General features: G+C 40.6%; 1 protein-coding gene across 6 annotated transcripts in view; it reads left to right on the forward strand.

Moving 5' to 3' along the window:
- Positions 1 to 841: 841 nt before the first annotated feature.
- Positions 842 to 15895, forward strand: part of LOC101108001 (adenylate cyclase type 10-like) — a 38630-nt gene continuing 23576 nt past the window's right edge. Inside the window, exons 1-14 of one of the 6 annotated variants that reach the window (XM_042236981.2) lie at positions 842 to 1025; positions 2289 to 2393; positions 4973 to 5011; positions 5768 to 5911; positions 7920 to 8125; positions 8403 to 8493; positions 8590 to 8678; positions 9267 to 9458; positions 9842 to 9963; positions 12907 to 12983; positions 13087 to 13276; positions 13768 to 13823; positions 14521 to 14674; positions 14835 to 15024. In XM_042236981.2, the coding sequence (XP_042092915.1) occupies positions 869 to 1025; positions 2289 to 2393; positions 4973 to 5011; positions 5768 to 5911; positions 7920 to 8125; positions 8403 to 8493; positions 8590 to 8678; positions 9267 to 9458; positions 9842 to 9963; positions 12907 to 12983; positions 13087 to 13276; positions 13768 to 13823; positions 14521 to 14674; positions 14835 to 15024 (1812 nt within the window). In that variant the 5' untranslated portion in view covers positions 842 to 868. Of the gene's footprint in view, positions 1254 to 2288; positions 2394 to 4972; positions 5012 to 5767; positions 5912 to 7919; positions 8126 to 8402; positions 8679 to 9266; positions 9459 to 9841; positions 9964 to 12906; positions 12984 to 13086; positions 13277 to 13767; positions 13824 to 14520; positions 14675 to 14834; positions 15025 to 15895 lie in introns of those variants that run through there. The other 5 variants (XM_042236980.2, XM_012100626.5, XM_060403608.1 and 2 more) reach the window with 5 other exon arrangements.

Genomic DNA, 15895 nt, shown 5'->3' on the forward strand with positions numbered 1-15895 from the left:
ACAGTGTCAAGCTTGGAGCTGTGTGTTGCCCCTTCAACTCTCTTTCTGCCCTTTTGGCCCTCCCACTCTACTGAGGAGATACTATTGCCACCTGTGGGTTGATCATACATTTATTTGATACTCTCACAAGAGGCAATAATTCCACGAGTAAAATTAACCCTTTAGTTATCACCAAAACAGCATTGACGTGTACAACTAAACACAGTGAAGATGTGATTTTTAATTTCTTTATGCAGAAAAAGACGCATTTCTGTGATTGTTAAAAATCCATAATATACTCATCCTTTTATTGCTTAGTGTTTTAACAAATAGGAACCACAGACCGGCAACCTTAAATAGTACCTTTTCACACAAAAGTGCGAGAAAAATCGCTCGGGAAATACTCCCATGATACCGAATGACCTGGCAGACGACAAAAATGGAAAAAAATGACTGCCTGTGTTAAACAGCCTTAGTCTAACGGTATTAAGAACCATTCTGAGTTTGTTTTCGTCAGATGCCAAATGGAATTCGTCCTTACAAACTAAGATGACCCAACTTTCAGTGCCGGTGAAATGAAAAGGACCGCCCTTTCGATACTTAATCCCAGTTGATCAGTTTCACTGTAGAAGCATTTTCATGTTTCAAACATTTTAAAACGTCCAAGTTTTGCTCCTTCGAAGGCACCGCCCAGCCCGCCTTCCGCTCCGCTTCCCCGCCCACCGGAAGCCGGAGCTAGCGCTAAAGCGCTGAAAAACATGGGACCGGCCCCAAGGGAGTCCGCACTGATTGGTTGATGGGAGGGACCAGTCAGGGCCGTCGTTGAAGAGTGGCTACTACGCGGAGGAACCCCGTTTCCGGTAACTCGACGGGCCAGCCCGCCGCCGCCATGGCAACCGCCAAGCGGCTGGCGGCGCCGCCTCTGTGGCCAGTAGAGGCCAGGTTGGCGGCGCTGCTTCCCGACCTACTGGTCTTCAGGAAGCCCAGGGGATCCGAACCCGAGCTCGCCACGGCCCAGGGCGTCCTCCTTGGCGTCCACGTGACGGGTGAGGGCGAAGGGAGACGCGTCGCTCTCCCGACCTGCTGGAGGAGTGGCCGTTGGGCTTCAGCTCGTCTGGGCCGCGGCGGTTACGGGCGTGGCCCCGGGGTGAGCTAAGGCGGAGTGTGTCTGCACTTTTCGCCGCCTCCGCCGAAAACTAGAGGGCCATTTGCAGAGCAGAAGGACGCCTTTTCGGACGACCTGGCCTAGCCCTGGAATTCACTTCAGCGACGATGTAATTGAGACACAGAAAGGGGAAAGGATTTTTCAGGGTCATATGGCAGGCTTTGAACCCAAGTTTTTCCCAACCTTGAGCATTTTCCATTAAACATTCTGCTTCATCCAGTGATGCTATTTGGGTCAGTTAATTCCTATTTTGAGTCTGTAAGTAAGTGCCCGCCATTGTTCTAGGAGTTGAGACCTAGCAGAGGGGCTTCGCAGATGGCGTTAGTGGTACTGCTTGCCAATGCAGGAGATAGAAGAGACCTTGATTTGATCCCTGGGTGGGAAAGATACGTATGAGGAGGGCATGGCAACCCACTCCAGTATTGTTGCCTGGAGAAGCCCATGGACAGAGGAGCCTGGCGGGCTGTAGCCCATAGGGTCACAAAGAGCTGGACAGGACTGAAGTGACTTCATATGCATAAACAACTGCTATGAGAGTCATTTATTTAACAGATATTTATGGAGCTAAGTGTGTCACGGATATGAAAATGAGTGATTCAGGTGTCTGTCCTCAAAAAGCTCTCCGTGAGTTTTCCATAAGGCTTTAATCCATTCTCCTTGTCAGTGGTTTCTGTGTCCCTCACTTGGGGCAGGGGGGAATCCCACAGTTTCCCTGGGCCAGGGAGCCTTAAGAAGGTGTAATGGGAAAGCAGTAGCTGGATTTGGATGAGTCTTCACCATGGGCAGCTCCTGGAATCATGGGGGAGGGTGGCCCTCCGGACTCCCAGAGGGAGCAGCAACCAGTCTGGCCCTGAGCACTTGCTAAGTAACATCATGTTAAAAGATAATGAAATGACTCATCTTGAAGAGGAGAAGGAAATGGCAACCCACTCCAATACTCTTGCCTGGAAAATCCCATGGACCAAGTAGCCTGGTAGGCTACAGTCCATGGGGTCGCGAAGAGTTGGACACAACTGAGCGACTTCACTTCGCTTCACTTCATCTTGAAGAGATCTTCGGTTTTACTGGCCTGATGTGTGGAGGGAATAGAGCCTAAAAGTTTAGGATTTGCAGCTAACATAGTGATTTTTGCTTTGGTGGTCAGGGTTTACAGCATTAATGGACAGGTTCAGCCTGAGCTGCAAGTTGGAACATGACATGGACAGACTGGCCCACATCTTCAGTTATTACATTAGTGACATCGTGGAGCGTGAGTGACTATTGTGGGGGAGGAAAGAGGTGTGGTGCTGGGCCCCTGAGGGTTTGTAACAGAAGGGAACCTGGGGTACTTTAAAATGCACACTAAAAGTGACATCCTTTTAGTGTCATTCATCCTTAATATCTTTTGGTTAATATCTTGGTATCTTTTTGCCACTGATGAGCTAGACCTTTGCCTGTATCTGCCATTATACCCAGTTTCACATCATGTTGACTCATCCTGTTCAGAAAGGAGGAGAGTGCTGCTTTTTACTTTATATATTTGTATTTTATTTCAAAATAAAGTATTCCTCAGGTTGTCTCTTCAAACTGTAATATGTATCTCATGTGTATATCAGATAAAACATATAGAACACCTTCCCATTCTGTTATTGCATTTTGATCTGTTGAAGTAGGAATGAGTGTTTACTTTCTGCCATGTATTAAGTTTGTGGATATTTGCCTAATCTGGAGGGGGAAGGGACTTTTCATTTGTACAATAAACATGTTCTGAGTACCATCTCTGTGACATACATTATAATAAGTGCAGGGCATACAAAAATCTACTCTTCAAAGAGCTTTGAGTCGTTAGGTCTACCTAACATAAATTACTCTGGCCCTATACCCTTTAGTACTAATATAACATTGCCTTCCTTTACTGACAGTATCCTGTTGAGTTATATCATTATTCCGAGATTCACCAGAATAATTACTTCGTGGCATTTCCTTTAGCCATGTGAAGTGACTATTTGACTGCCCCTGTACCCCTGAGGAACAAGTATAAAAAGTCTTTAGAGAATTCCCTGGTAATCCAGTGGTTAGGACTCCATGTTTCCAATACTGGAGTCCAGGTTCAATCCCTGGTCCAGGAACTAAGATACTGCAAGCCGTGGGGTGTGGCCAAAATTTTGTTTTAATTTAAAAATAAAGTCTTTCAATTGATTTCTTCAAGTTTAGATGAAAGGAGGAGATGGAAATCATATATCATGTTTGTATTATAAGCAAGAACTGCTGGGTATTGGAACAGATGGGAAAATAAAATAGATGCAGTACCTGCCTACCCCTGTGGAGACTATTATTGGGGACTAGTGGAGGATAGGTGTTAAGAATGGAAGCTGGAAGAGGCATCTGGAGCAGCTGCAGCAAGATAATGGAGGTTTTATCTAGGTTAGTGTTTCTCAACCTTGGTAGCACATTGGATAACCACTTAGGAAGCTTTTAAAAATCCTGTCTAGACTTCACCCCAGACTAGTTAAATTAGAACATCTTGGATGAGGCCCAAGAATGAGGATTTTTAAAGTTTCACAGGCAATTTCAGTATGCAGTAAAAGTTGAAACCGTTGGTCTAGATATATGGCAATGAAGGGAGCTATATGGAGGTGATTTGAAATACAAATATTTCGCAGTTCAGCAGAAAGGATTTTCTAATGTATCAGATTTCAGTGGGAAGCAGTGAGGAAAGGGATCCTCAAGTTTTCTGACTTTTGTAGCTGAGTTTATGGTGAAATCACTGAATCGTGATGGGAAAGATGGCTTTGAGAACGAAAATTAAGGGTTCTATTTTAATAAAGTAAAAATAAAATTTTTTTAAAAATAAAAAAATAGATTGAGTTTAAAGATGTTAATAAGTCAGTCATTCAAGGGGAGAAATGAAGTTAGTAGCTGTGATTGAGATGGAGTTCAGAGAATATATCTGTTAGAGTTGAAAAGTGAGTTGATGGCATGAAGATATTAAAGTTAAATGATTGAGTCCGTGTGGGGCGAGTGTAAATAAAGAGCCTAAAACTAAGCCTTAAGGAATTCCAGGGGAGGATTTTGATTACTGAAAAAGAACCTACAAAAGAGACTGTAAATCAGCCAGTCAGGTAGGATTTTGTGGTATTTCTGAAGACATAAGTGGAAGTAATGTCTCTAGAAGAGGGCCGTTCTAGCTGGCTTGAGAATGAAAGGGTATCAAGCGCAGTGATGTCAGAAAAATAGTGAATTTAGCAAGATGAATCCTGTCGATGATAATTTTAGTGAATTGGTGGAAATGGCCAAATTGGAATAAACCGAGAAGAGAATGGTAAAGAAAATAAGCATGATTAGGATAGGAGGAGAAACTTGTGTATCACCAGCCTCTTGAGAATCCTTTTGCTGGGAATATAACAAAAATGAGCTAATAACTAGAGAAGAAAACAGTCAAGAATACATGGGTTAATTTTGTTGTGCTTTGGTTTGGTTTTGTTTTGTTTTTTTAATATATATTAATGGGAATGATGGAGTAGAGAGACGATAAGAAAGGGAGTGAAGCTTTTAAGAGGGTGAAAGGGACTAGGATCCAGAGAACAAATAGAATGGCTTTGAAGATAACTTCAAAGGGTTTTTGAGGAGGACATTCCCGTTTTTAGAGAATACGGATATAGGAACCACAGATTTGCGGGAGAATTTAGGGGAAAGAAAGGAGTCTGAGCTTTAGAGAGAATAAATTAACCAGAAAAAAATAGGAAAAACTCAGTAGGCCATTCTTTTCATCATACATGAGTCTACCCGTGATCTGGCGTATCTCTGATTTTTGACTTGTTTTCCTCTCTCTCCCTTATTTGATTTCAGATGTGCTCTGTTTTGGAGGAGATATCCTAAATATCACAGGTATTTTTCAGTTTTTGGTTTTTTTTTTTAAATATTTACAGCACTATAAGTTAGGAAGACTATATTTAGATGGAATTTGGCATATAGCATTGTTTGGTTATTTAACATGTACTGGGCCCTGGGAAAGCAAAGATGAGGAAGGCACAGTCTCTGCCTCAGAGGATCTCTCAATTTAATGGAAAAGCCGTGTCGGTAGTCAGCTCCCATGTACTTTACATTTTGTTCAGACTGAATGACAGGAAAATAAGTACCTATAAAGCACTCATGAGAAAACTAACGAAAACCTTGGTCACTAATAGCAGAAGCTAACTATACGATAGGGAGAGAAGTCTAGCTTGTCTCTCCTTTCTGGAGAACTCTTAGGATCATTAACAGCTGTCTGCCACAGAGTTGGCCTATCCTTTCATTTAAATTTAATAAAACCATTTAAAAACTTAAAATTCAACTTGAATGTAATCCTACATTTTGTGAACTTGTTAGCTAGTCCCTCTCCTCTTTCTGTTAATATACTGATGGAAAAAAGAGAAAGGGCTACCAAAAATAGCCTTAGTTTTAGGAACATTTCAGCTTCTACCTAGTAATGTTTTTATATACTGAATAGTTTTGAGGATCTAAAGCAGTATTTTAACCTAGCATGATAAATAGGGCCAAGAAACCTTGTCTGACACCTTCCATGACATCTGCATTACTGTGGGTTTGCCCTGGAGAGTGAATTCAGATATTTGATCTCTGTCAGCTTATTTTTTATCTCTGCAGGGAATGTGCTCCTAGCACTCTGGACAGTGGAACAAAATCAACTGAGTGACATCATTACTCTGGTGGCAAAATGCAGTCTGGAGATACAGGAGAAATTTGGGATCTACCATACCAGAGAAGGCCAGGACCTGCAGCTAAAGATAGGTAATAGCTACTAAAAGAGTGATCAGTTAATAATAATAAACCACTATAAAAATTCAAAAGATAAATGACAACCCAGAGAAAAACAACATTTGCAACTTATGTAGACAGCAGGTGAATTTTTCTAATATAGAAAAAACACCTAGAAATCAAGAAAAGACTAACATTCTAAGAGAAAAATGAGCAAAGAAGAAGTAGCACATAAAGAAAGCATCCCTTGTAACTTGTAGAAAACTGGTCAACTTCATAATAAGAAAAATACCAATTGAAAGTACCAATTTAGATCATTTCTTATCTATAGATATGGAAAAATTCAGATGCTGAGCACACTGTTGATGAGGCTGTGAGGAATAAACCTCACACAGTGCTGATGAGAGGCAACAGTGGTACAACTTCTATGGAGGGTGATTCAGTAATTTCTATCAAGATTGCAAATGCATTTTTTTTCTTCAACCCAGCAAGCCTAACATTTATCCTTCAACCATACCATTTATCCTATCAGTACATCTGAATACTTATAAAATATCATATGTGTAAAATTTGGTTGCAATATAAATTGTGATAAAAGTTTGAAAACAATACATCTATGGAAGACTAGTTAAATAAACAATAACATGCCTACCTACTGAGATTCTCTGCAACTTTAAAAAAAGATGTTTTGCTCTAGCAATAGCTCCAAAATATCGGTGAGAAAAAGCAAGATGCAAAGCACTGTGTTTAGTATGCTACCTTATGAGTAAGGAAGAAAAGTTAAGAATTTTTGTTTATATTTATATAAAGAAACACCAGAAAGATATATAAGAAACTAATAGAAGTTACCTATTGGAGGAAAATAGTGTAGATAGATATATAAGTTTGAATCAAGACTTTTTAATGTATAGTCTTTATATAGTTTGATTTTTGAACTATGTTACTGTATTACATTATCAAAAATATAATACAATGCCATAGAAATTTAAAAACTGAACACAGGCCACAGTTACAACAATGGCAAAGTCAAGGCTGAAGGGGACGCTCTATACAAAAAACCGCTTCACAGGAGTCCACAACCTCCAGGGGTTTCTGAAGTAAGGGCAAAAGTTGGCTTCAGCTACTCATTGGTATTTTGAGCAGAAGTGAAGAATAATATTCTGAGTTGTATGGCATCTCTCCTACCATCCTTTTTTTGTTTTTCTGGTTTTTGTTTTATTGGTAGATAATTCATAATTGATAACTGTACATAGACATTTTGAAACCATCACGACAATCAAAATAATGAACATATTCAACACTCACTAAAGTGTTCTGTGCCCCTTTATAAACTTTCCCTCCCTTCCCTCCCCACCCCCAAACAATCACAGATCTCCTTTCTATCTTAGAGTTTATTTTTAATTTTTTAATAATGTTATATAAGTGGTATCATACAGTATGTACTCTTTGGCTACTTTAATTCAGCATAATTTGACATTCATCATTCATTGTTATCCATTTTGGGCTATTACAAATAAAGCTGCCATGAACATCTGTGTACAAGTCTTTGTATGGACATTTGCATTTACTTCTCTTGGTTAAATACCTAGGAGTGAAAGCGCTGGGTCATAATGGTAGATGCATGTTTACCTTTTTCAGAAATTGTTAATTATTTTTTACCAAAGTGGTTGTACCATTTTACATTTCCACCAGCAATGTATAAAAGTTCCAATTTCTCCATGTCCTAATCAACCTTTTTTATTGTCTGTTTGAGGTTGAAGAACTTCCTTTAACATTTCTCATAGTATGGGTCTGCTGTAGATATGTTTCTGTGTCTGCAAAAAAAAAAAATTTCACCTTTGTTTTTGAAGGGCATTTCCCCTGGGTATAGAATTCTAGATCGACAGAGTTTTCCCCTCTTACGTGAAAGCTGTTCTGCTGTCTTCTAGCTTGCAGCGTTTCCAACAAAAAGTCTACTTTCAGGTTTATCTTTGTTTCTTTGTATATACAGTTTGCCAGCTGAGTTTGTCTAGTCATCACTTGTCTTCTTTTCTCTGGATAGGTCTCTCTGCAGGTCGGATTTCCCAGGTTATAGTTGGAGATGAGCAGCGCCAGTACCTCTTGGTGATTGGGCGGGATGTAGATGGTGTCCAGTTAGCTCAACGGCTGGCTCAAGCAAATGAGATTGTCCTGTCCTGGAACTGCTGGAAGCTCTGTGAGCAATACATGTTTGAAGTGGAAATCATGCGGGAGGATGAAGCTGTGAAGGTAGGAGGCTGGTTGCATCCACTGAAAGTCCTGAAAAGGACTTCCTGCTGCACAGGGCAGGACTCTGGCGGTGCTCAACACCAGGCCAAACCAGTAACCACTGGAACTTTATTTTGGAGGGAGGTGAGGGATACTCTCCCAGGAAAATCAGGCAGAATAGTAAGGCGGAAAAGATGAGCAATAAACAAGGGAAATGCCTTCCTCAGCCCTCTATTAAAGAACCAAAGGTAATCCAGTTGGTGGGTGGATACCGAATTGAGCAGTTCCCTTTCCATAGTTAAGAGATATGCGGATCATTGACCCATTTGATTTTGATGAGCATTTTTACAAGTGCCTCGATTATCTGCCGCATTACCGGACAAGTGCTGGTAAGTTACTTTGTCCTTTATTATACTCCCCGTGCCCGTTTCAAAGATTAATTTTTTGCATGGCTGGAGACATTTTGTTTGCTTTCCTTCTCTCAGACATTCTAAGAACCGCCCTGGAGTTGGATCCAGATTCTGCACTTGAGCAAACCCTGCGGAAGCACATAATGAAAAACCTTTTGAAGAAGGTTGTTTCCTAGTTCTTGAGCCATTGTGTGTAGGCTTTGTGTGTGTTTGTATAAATAAGTGTACATATACATATGTGACAACCATTCATACTGATCCAGTTCATCTCCTCCCCATTGTAATACCAGCAGATTTTCCCATCTGCACCAATTACTGACATGACTTATAAGTTTAGATTTCTCAGTCCTAGAAAGTAGAAACCATATTTGGTTTTTGTTTGTCCCTCTGGAAACTAATACTCTGTAAATAGGGTATAGAGTGTATGCTTGGTAAATACGTGTTGACTGATTCTGTATATGTAGTAAGTGATATAAAGACTAATAGAGTTAGATATATCAAACTATGTCTTAGAGAAGAAAATAGAAAAGCTTGACAAATTTCATCAGTAAGTCAGATTTAAAGTCAAATGATTTTAACTCCAAGTGCACTAGTTGGTACATGTTCTATGCCTCTTGAACCTGAATTTTAATTTTTTTGTCTAATGTCCGAAAGTTATTTTCTCATGTTTACCATGGAATATAGAACTTAAATGCCTAGACATGGTACTGAAAGTTGAAGATACAGCAAGGTGACTCACCATATCTTTGTAGATTGATGAAGGCCAGCCTATGGAGTATATATCCGAATTCCGTACTGTGACTATGGTTTTGGTCAGCCTCGAGTTCCACAAGACAGCGTGGATGTTGCATTTGTGTCATCTTATCCAGGAGGCTGCGTTATACATCTCCACAGTGATAGAGAAAGGGGGTGGCCAGCTGAGCCGAATCTTTATGTTTGAGACAGTAAGTACAAGGGAACTTGCCATATCAACATTAAAGGTGAATAAGGAATAATAGTCTTATGACCAGTTTCTCTCTCACTGATAGACACTCTCTCTCAAAGATAGAGACTAGAAATTGAATTTTTGAAAGTTCTTAACATATGTCTCTGGTATTTTAAATTTCAGTTCTTTATATAGTTAAATGAAGTTTTTCTTTCTTTAAAAATTTCCCTATTGATGTAGCCTAGGATGTCGATTTCGTGAATCTTATAGAGTCCTTCATGTCTAATAGAAATCCGAGCCAGGAAGGGGTCTGGCTTCACTCAGGGAAGCTGGTTCAGTTGAGGCAAGCTATATTTCTTCCCCAGGTCAATTTCCCTCTTCTTTCTTTGTCACCTGTCTCAGGGCTGCATGTTCCTCTGTGTTTTCGGCCTTCCTGGGGATAAGAAGCCAGACGAGTGTGCGCATGCCCTGGAGAGCTCCTTCAGCATCTTCAGCTTCTGCTGGGAGAATCTTGCTGAGACCAAGTGAGGAGGAAGGTGGGGCAGAGAGGAGCTTCTCAGACCCAGTGGGGCTCTTCAGGCAGGGTAGGAGGTGGTAGCAAGTATCAGGAGTTGAGAGCATCCAGAGTCTGCCTGAAGGGGAGGGAGCGTGCTAAGAGAAGTCAGAAGACAAGATATGTTAAGAAATCACTAGATACAGAACTGTGTGCTAGATTCCCAGGGGAAATGGGTGTAAGCCTTCATCCAGTGGGGTGGGAGAGGGGAAGGTGCAGAGTATGCATAGCAAGATGCTAGAACACTGCAAAGGAATAACCAGTGTGTAAATTAATATACAACTGATAAATCTGTATGTGAAGAGATGGCTGCCTGTTTTGGGGGAGGGGAGGGGGAAGGAAGAGAAGTTGTGGAGCAATTACCTCGATAGGAAGGGACCACAGCTGGTTAACGCTCTTCTTCTTGGCTTTCACTCTTGGTCTTTCCCAGTCCTGTTGATTTTTCTGGAATTCACACTGAATTGATCTGCCTCCATATCCACACTACTCTCCCACCTACAAAAGCCCAGTCCTAATGAAGTTGTGCAACTATGACATGATTGGTTGGAATTTTCCAAATGACCGTTTTGGTTTTATTTTTTTTTTTCCACTAGAAAGGTATAAGAAAAGTGTGTACATGAATAGATTTGAAAAACAGTCATTCCTAATGTCAATGTTGAGTCAAAGATTTGTTTGCTTGCCATACTTATTCAAGATGAATAAAAATTATATCACATAGTTTCATAATACTTTAACATTTTTAAAATACTTCAGCATATGCTAGCAGTGTGAACATTTGTATCATTTTACACATGAGGAAACAGGCCCCAGAAGAGGAGTTACTAGCATGTAGCAGAACTGGTAATGACACCCAGATCTTCTGAACTCAAACCTGTGTTATTTTCATTACCTCATAGCAGCCTCTTACAAAATACAAATATTCCCTTTTCATACTGAAGAGGAACTTAGAGACTGTCTCATCCAGCTTCTTACTGGGTTGGCCAAAAGGTTCGTTCAGGCTTATCAATAAAATGTAACAGAAAAACCCAAACAAACCTTTTGGCCAACCTGGTATTTTATAGATAAGATGGTACAGTTGCTTTTCTTGGTGAAAAGTGAAAGTGTTAGTCACTCAGTTGTGTCCAATTCTTTGGGACCCCGTGGACTGTAGCCCACCAGGCTCCTCTGTCCATGGATTTCTCAAAGCAAGAACACTGGAGTAGGTAGCCACTCCCTTCTCCAGGGTATCTTCCTGACCCAGGGATCAAACCTGGGTCTCCTGCATTGCAGGCAGATTCTTAACCATCTGAGCCACCAGGTATGTGATTGCAGTTCTTTCAGGCTTGTTGAGATTCGCAGATACTGCAGCCTACTTCCCAGTCGTACCTCCAGTATGAGTACGCTAAGCCATTCCTTCCAGTGCGGTCTATTCTGTTTCCAAATTTTGCACTGGCTTCTGGTCTTCAACGGTCCTGCTGTTAGCCCTTACTGTTGAATAAGATAGTCATTTCTTTGGTCATTAGAGATTGATTATCTTACAGTGCCTTTAAGCATGCCTTCTATGACTCTTAGACCATAACTTGATCCTTTCAGTCTTTTTTAGTTTAGAATATTGTAGATGTTGAGATGAGCTCTCAAGATCTTGTCTGGCTCTTGGTTCGATCCTTGATTTGATCCTTAGTTTGACCTGGGTTCGATCCCCGGGTTAGGAAGATCCACTGAAGAAGAGAAAGGCTACCCACTCCAGTATTCTGGCCTGGAGAATTCCATGGACTGTATAGTCCATGGGATCGCAAAGAGTTGGACGCGACTGAGTGACTTTAACTTTCATTTTCATTGTAGATGTTAAGAGCTAGACAAGATCTTAGAGTTCATCTCATTTGGCCTCCTGAACTTAAGTAAACTAAGACCCATAGGTCATGTTAGAAAGCCAAGTAATTTGACAGTGATAGATTCTAAAATCTACTTTCCAGGTCAGTGTTTGTTCTTTTTTTTTCTTGAAGATAATTACTGATTCAGTAATTTGCTAAAATGTGTTTGGTAGAACACTAGTCCCTTTAAAAATACTAACAGAAAATGCCTTCATGGTCCTGTATGTTTGGGAATTGATGCAACTGTGTTTCCTTCTTGAAGGTTCACAATGTACATTAACATCAAAGTTTCTGAGTGGTCTCACAGTGAAGAAATTTGCTGTATTTTGTTTTATTCAACATTTCCCAAATTTGCTTGATCACCAAACACCAAGACATATAAAAACCCAGAAGGATGAATGTTCTAAGGAGCATATTTTGGGAAATGCTTCCATCAGCAGCCTGACATTCTGAGTATTCCTTTCCTCTCACATTCTAGCATTATTTGATCCATTAATCCTGTATAGTTCTATTGATCTACTTTTCAGTGTGGGATTTTATGTGAAGTAGCATGCTGTAGTGGAAATAATATTGGTCTGGGAGTCAGGAGGCCTGGATTCTCATTGTGGTTCTAATATTAACTCATACAACCCTGGGAAAGTTAATTCATGGGTTCAGTTTTTTTTTTTCCCCTTCTGTCAAATGATTTTAAATATTTGCCCTACATACCTCACATGTTTGTTGTTAATTATCCCTCAAAGGATCAGATGAGGTAATGAATTTGAAAGTACTTCAAAGAGCACACATAAAGTATCTGATAGATACAAGGTATTTTTAGTGTTTTTACTACTAATAGCTCTTCAACTGCCATTCCTGGAGAAGGAGAAACATTTTGTTCCTTTTGACTATTTCCCTAATATTCAGTACTTTGTACCCACCATGTGGTGCTGTCTGACAGCAGCCTCTGGCCCTGTGCATTCTGAGCCCTAAAACTAGATTTCTGGATCTAGGGGAGTAGCAGTCTGTTGCCTGAAGTAGAGGTTTCTGAGTACATAGTTACCAACTGTTATTTTTCTCATCCCCAGGCTTGTTTCCATCAGTATCACCAACGGACCAGTATTCTGTGGCATGGTTGGGGCAGTCTCAAGACACGAATATACAGGTAGGATAGGATATTGGACTGTTAGGTCTGTGATTTAGAAGGCAAAGATGGAGGAAGTGATCAAAAAGTCTCCATCCTTTTCTTTACTGTCTCTGTGATACAGTTATTGGCCCCAAAGTAAGCCTCGTGGCAAGAATGATAACTGCTTATCCGGGTTTGGTGTCCTGTGATGAGGTAACATATCTGAGATCTATGCTACCTGCTTACAACTTCAGGAAGCTCCCAGAGAAAATGATGAAAAATATCTCTAACCCAGGGAAGATGTATGAATACGTTGGCCATAGAAGATGTATGTGAGTGTCATTCTGTGATAGTTCACTCCCCTCTGTTTTATAGAGTCGGGGCGTAGAAATAATCAGTGCTTAACTGTATGAAATTAGAGAGAACGATGCTTCTAATACTGGCCTGATGGAATAAGAGACGTAAGAGGAGGGTTTCATGTCTGCGATCTTTAGCTTTTATGTTTAGCTCTTAGCTCGTTCCTCAGGGAACTTCTGTGCAACATGAAGAGGAGAGTAGTAGTGGGTCACTAGTCTAGATGTTCTTTTTTCTCTCTGTACTTTCACTGGTTACTTCCCTAAGCCTGGGAAAATTAATAGTTTTTCTCCCCTTCTCCCCTTCCAAATTTTTTTTTAGTTTTTAAAAAACGTTTATACAGAACTCTGGACTTCTTTGATTGTTTGAAAATATTTGTTTATAAGGACAACTTGTCCTCTATTTAAAAGTGTATTATCTATCTCAATCTATTTTTAATTAACACATTTCCCTTTGTCCTTTTCCCCAGAATGTTTGGAAAGAGACATTTGGCCACAGAGAGAAATAAAAATCACTCTTTGCTAGGTAAGTTTCCCTTTTTACCTTAAGTCATAATTTTGTAGATGATTGAATGTTATTTAAAAAGCAAAAAGAGACTAAATGCATCTAAGCTTGTAATAGAAAATAGAGAGCAACCTTCTTAGTGAATTTATGTTAATTTTGAGGAAGACTTACCATTTCTTTTCCACACTGGATGTTTACATTTCAAGTTCCAACATTTAGTAAGAATCTTTGGAAGGATTCGCATCTTTAGGGAGAAATCTTTAGAGGGAAATTCCTCATCCTGAGATGGTGACGATAGCACCGAGACTGTTCCACCCATACTGTGTTTACCCTGTCTGTATATTTCTCTTATCTATATCCACTAGACCATTATTTTCGCATAGCAGTGACAGATTCTGAACACTCAATAGTTATAATGGAATTTTTTTTTTACAAAAAGCTGAGAAGATATAGTAGCTCCCGTGTCCATATGGTGCCTCGTTGTCCTCAATATTATTCCTTAGGCTCTGGAAAAAGCCTGCAAGCCCAACACACATTTATGTATAGTCCAGAGTTGATTTTCTGGAAAAAAAGATCTGAAGGTTTATCAAGTAATGGAATTCTGCCAAGGATTCTGGGGGAGAAGCCATTCTGAGAATTACCTTTACAAATTAATTTAAATAAATAAGTATCTGCCAAGAAGTACAGGTATGTTATGTGCTCCTTGTCTCTTTAACAGACCGGGAGAAAGAACTGGAAGCTTTCCGAATGGCACAGCAGGAATGTTTGTACCAGAAGAAGGGTCAGGCAGTTCTGTATGAAGGTGGAAAAGGCTGTGGAAAAAGTCAGCTCTTGGCTGAAATAAACTTCCTGGCCCAGAAGGAAGGGCACAGGTAAAGACTCTTGATTTCTGACTTGGCGTGTATTTCTCTTGGGGCTCCTTTCCCTCACTGGTGAGATGCTTGTATCATTAGATCCGGCATCCTTGGGCTGCTGGAGTGAGGCCTCTCTGTGCATCAGGGGACTCCCAGTGACCATAGTAATGTTCACCAGGGTGTTGCCGTTGAAGCTGAAGAAAGCGGATTCCAAGCAGTGCTTCTACGCCATCCAGACTCTCATGGCCATCTTCTTTGAGATTGATACATGTCCAGCCCATTACCGGCAAGAGCGCCTCCGCAAACAGCTCAGTGGGATAGTGGAGGAGCCACTCCACTGCCTTTTTAATGACCTTTTCTTTGTGAAGGTAACGAAGGCGATAGCTGTGTGAACTGGATTACTGATATTACTGACATTTTTGGTGGATAATTGGACCCAGGATTGTCTTCTAATCTAAAACCCTTTAGCCATATGTACATATATGTACATATATCCTAAGGACACAGAGTTAGCAATGGCAGGATTGAGATCTGAAAAGTCTTTGACACCAGAACACAGACTTTTTCCTTTTTGAGGAGAATGGATTCTAGGACCAACTCTGAAACTTGCTAGTTGTATGTCTTGGCGCAAATCACTTAGCCTTTCTGAGCCTCAATTTTTTTCACCTGCAAAATGACAGTTGTAGTACTTTATGTGGTTTTTGTATGAATTTTAGAGGAGGTAGGGTGCATTGTAAATGTGAAAGTGCTAAAAAGGTGATACTGACCAGTGAAGGATGCCCAGCAGTTATATCCATGTGTTCTCGAGTTGGTTGCAGCATCTTGTTCTTTAACCTTCCCTTTCCATTCCCGCATCATGGAGTATGTCACTTGAACCAGCATCTAAATCTCAAGCTTCCAGTGATCTAGGATTTATGTAGTACCCAATAGCAAGTAGGCTAAGAATTCCCTGGTCCACACTTCGATTTATTCATCCTTCATCACTTCTCCTAATCTACCCAGCATGCAGGGCATTGAATCTAATGAAAAACAGAGAAAACAAAAATCTTTCCAGTCCCTCAGCATACGGCTGTCTCAAGACAGGCCTTCCCTGAAGTCGCCAAGGAGCAGTCTCACTTTGGCTCTCAGGCCCATGGGAGCTCATGCGCTCCAGCCTGGCACAATGGGGATGTCGATTGCAATACTTTCTCATAAGTCTGCTGCTACATTCATTTTGGTATATTTAGAATAACCGGGGTA

This window comes from Ovis aries, chromosome 20 (genome assembly GCF_016772045.2).
Source record: "Ovis aries strain OAR_USU_Benz2616 breed Rambouillet chromosome 20, ARS-UI_Ramb_v3.0, whole genome shotgun sequence".
Taxonomy (NCBI): Eukaryota; Metazoa; Chordata; class Mammalia; order Artiodactyla; family Bovidae; genus Ovis; species Ovis aries.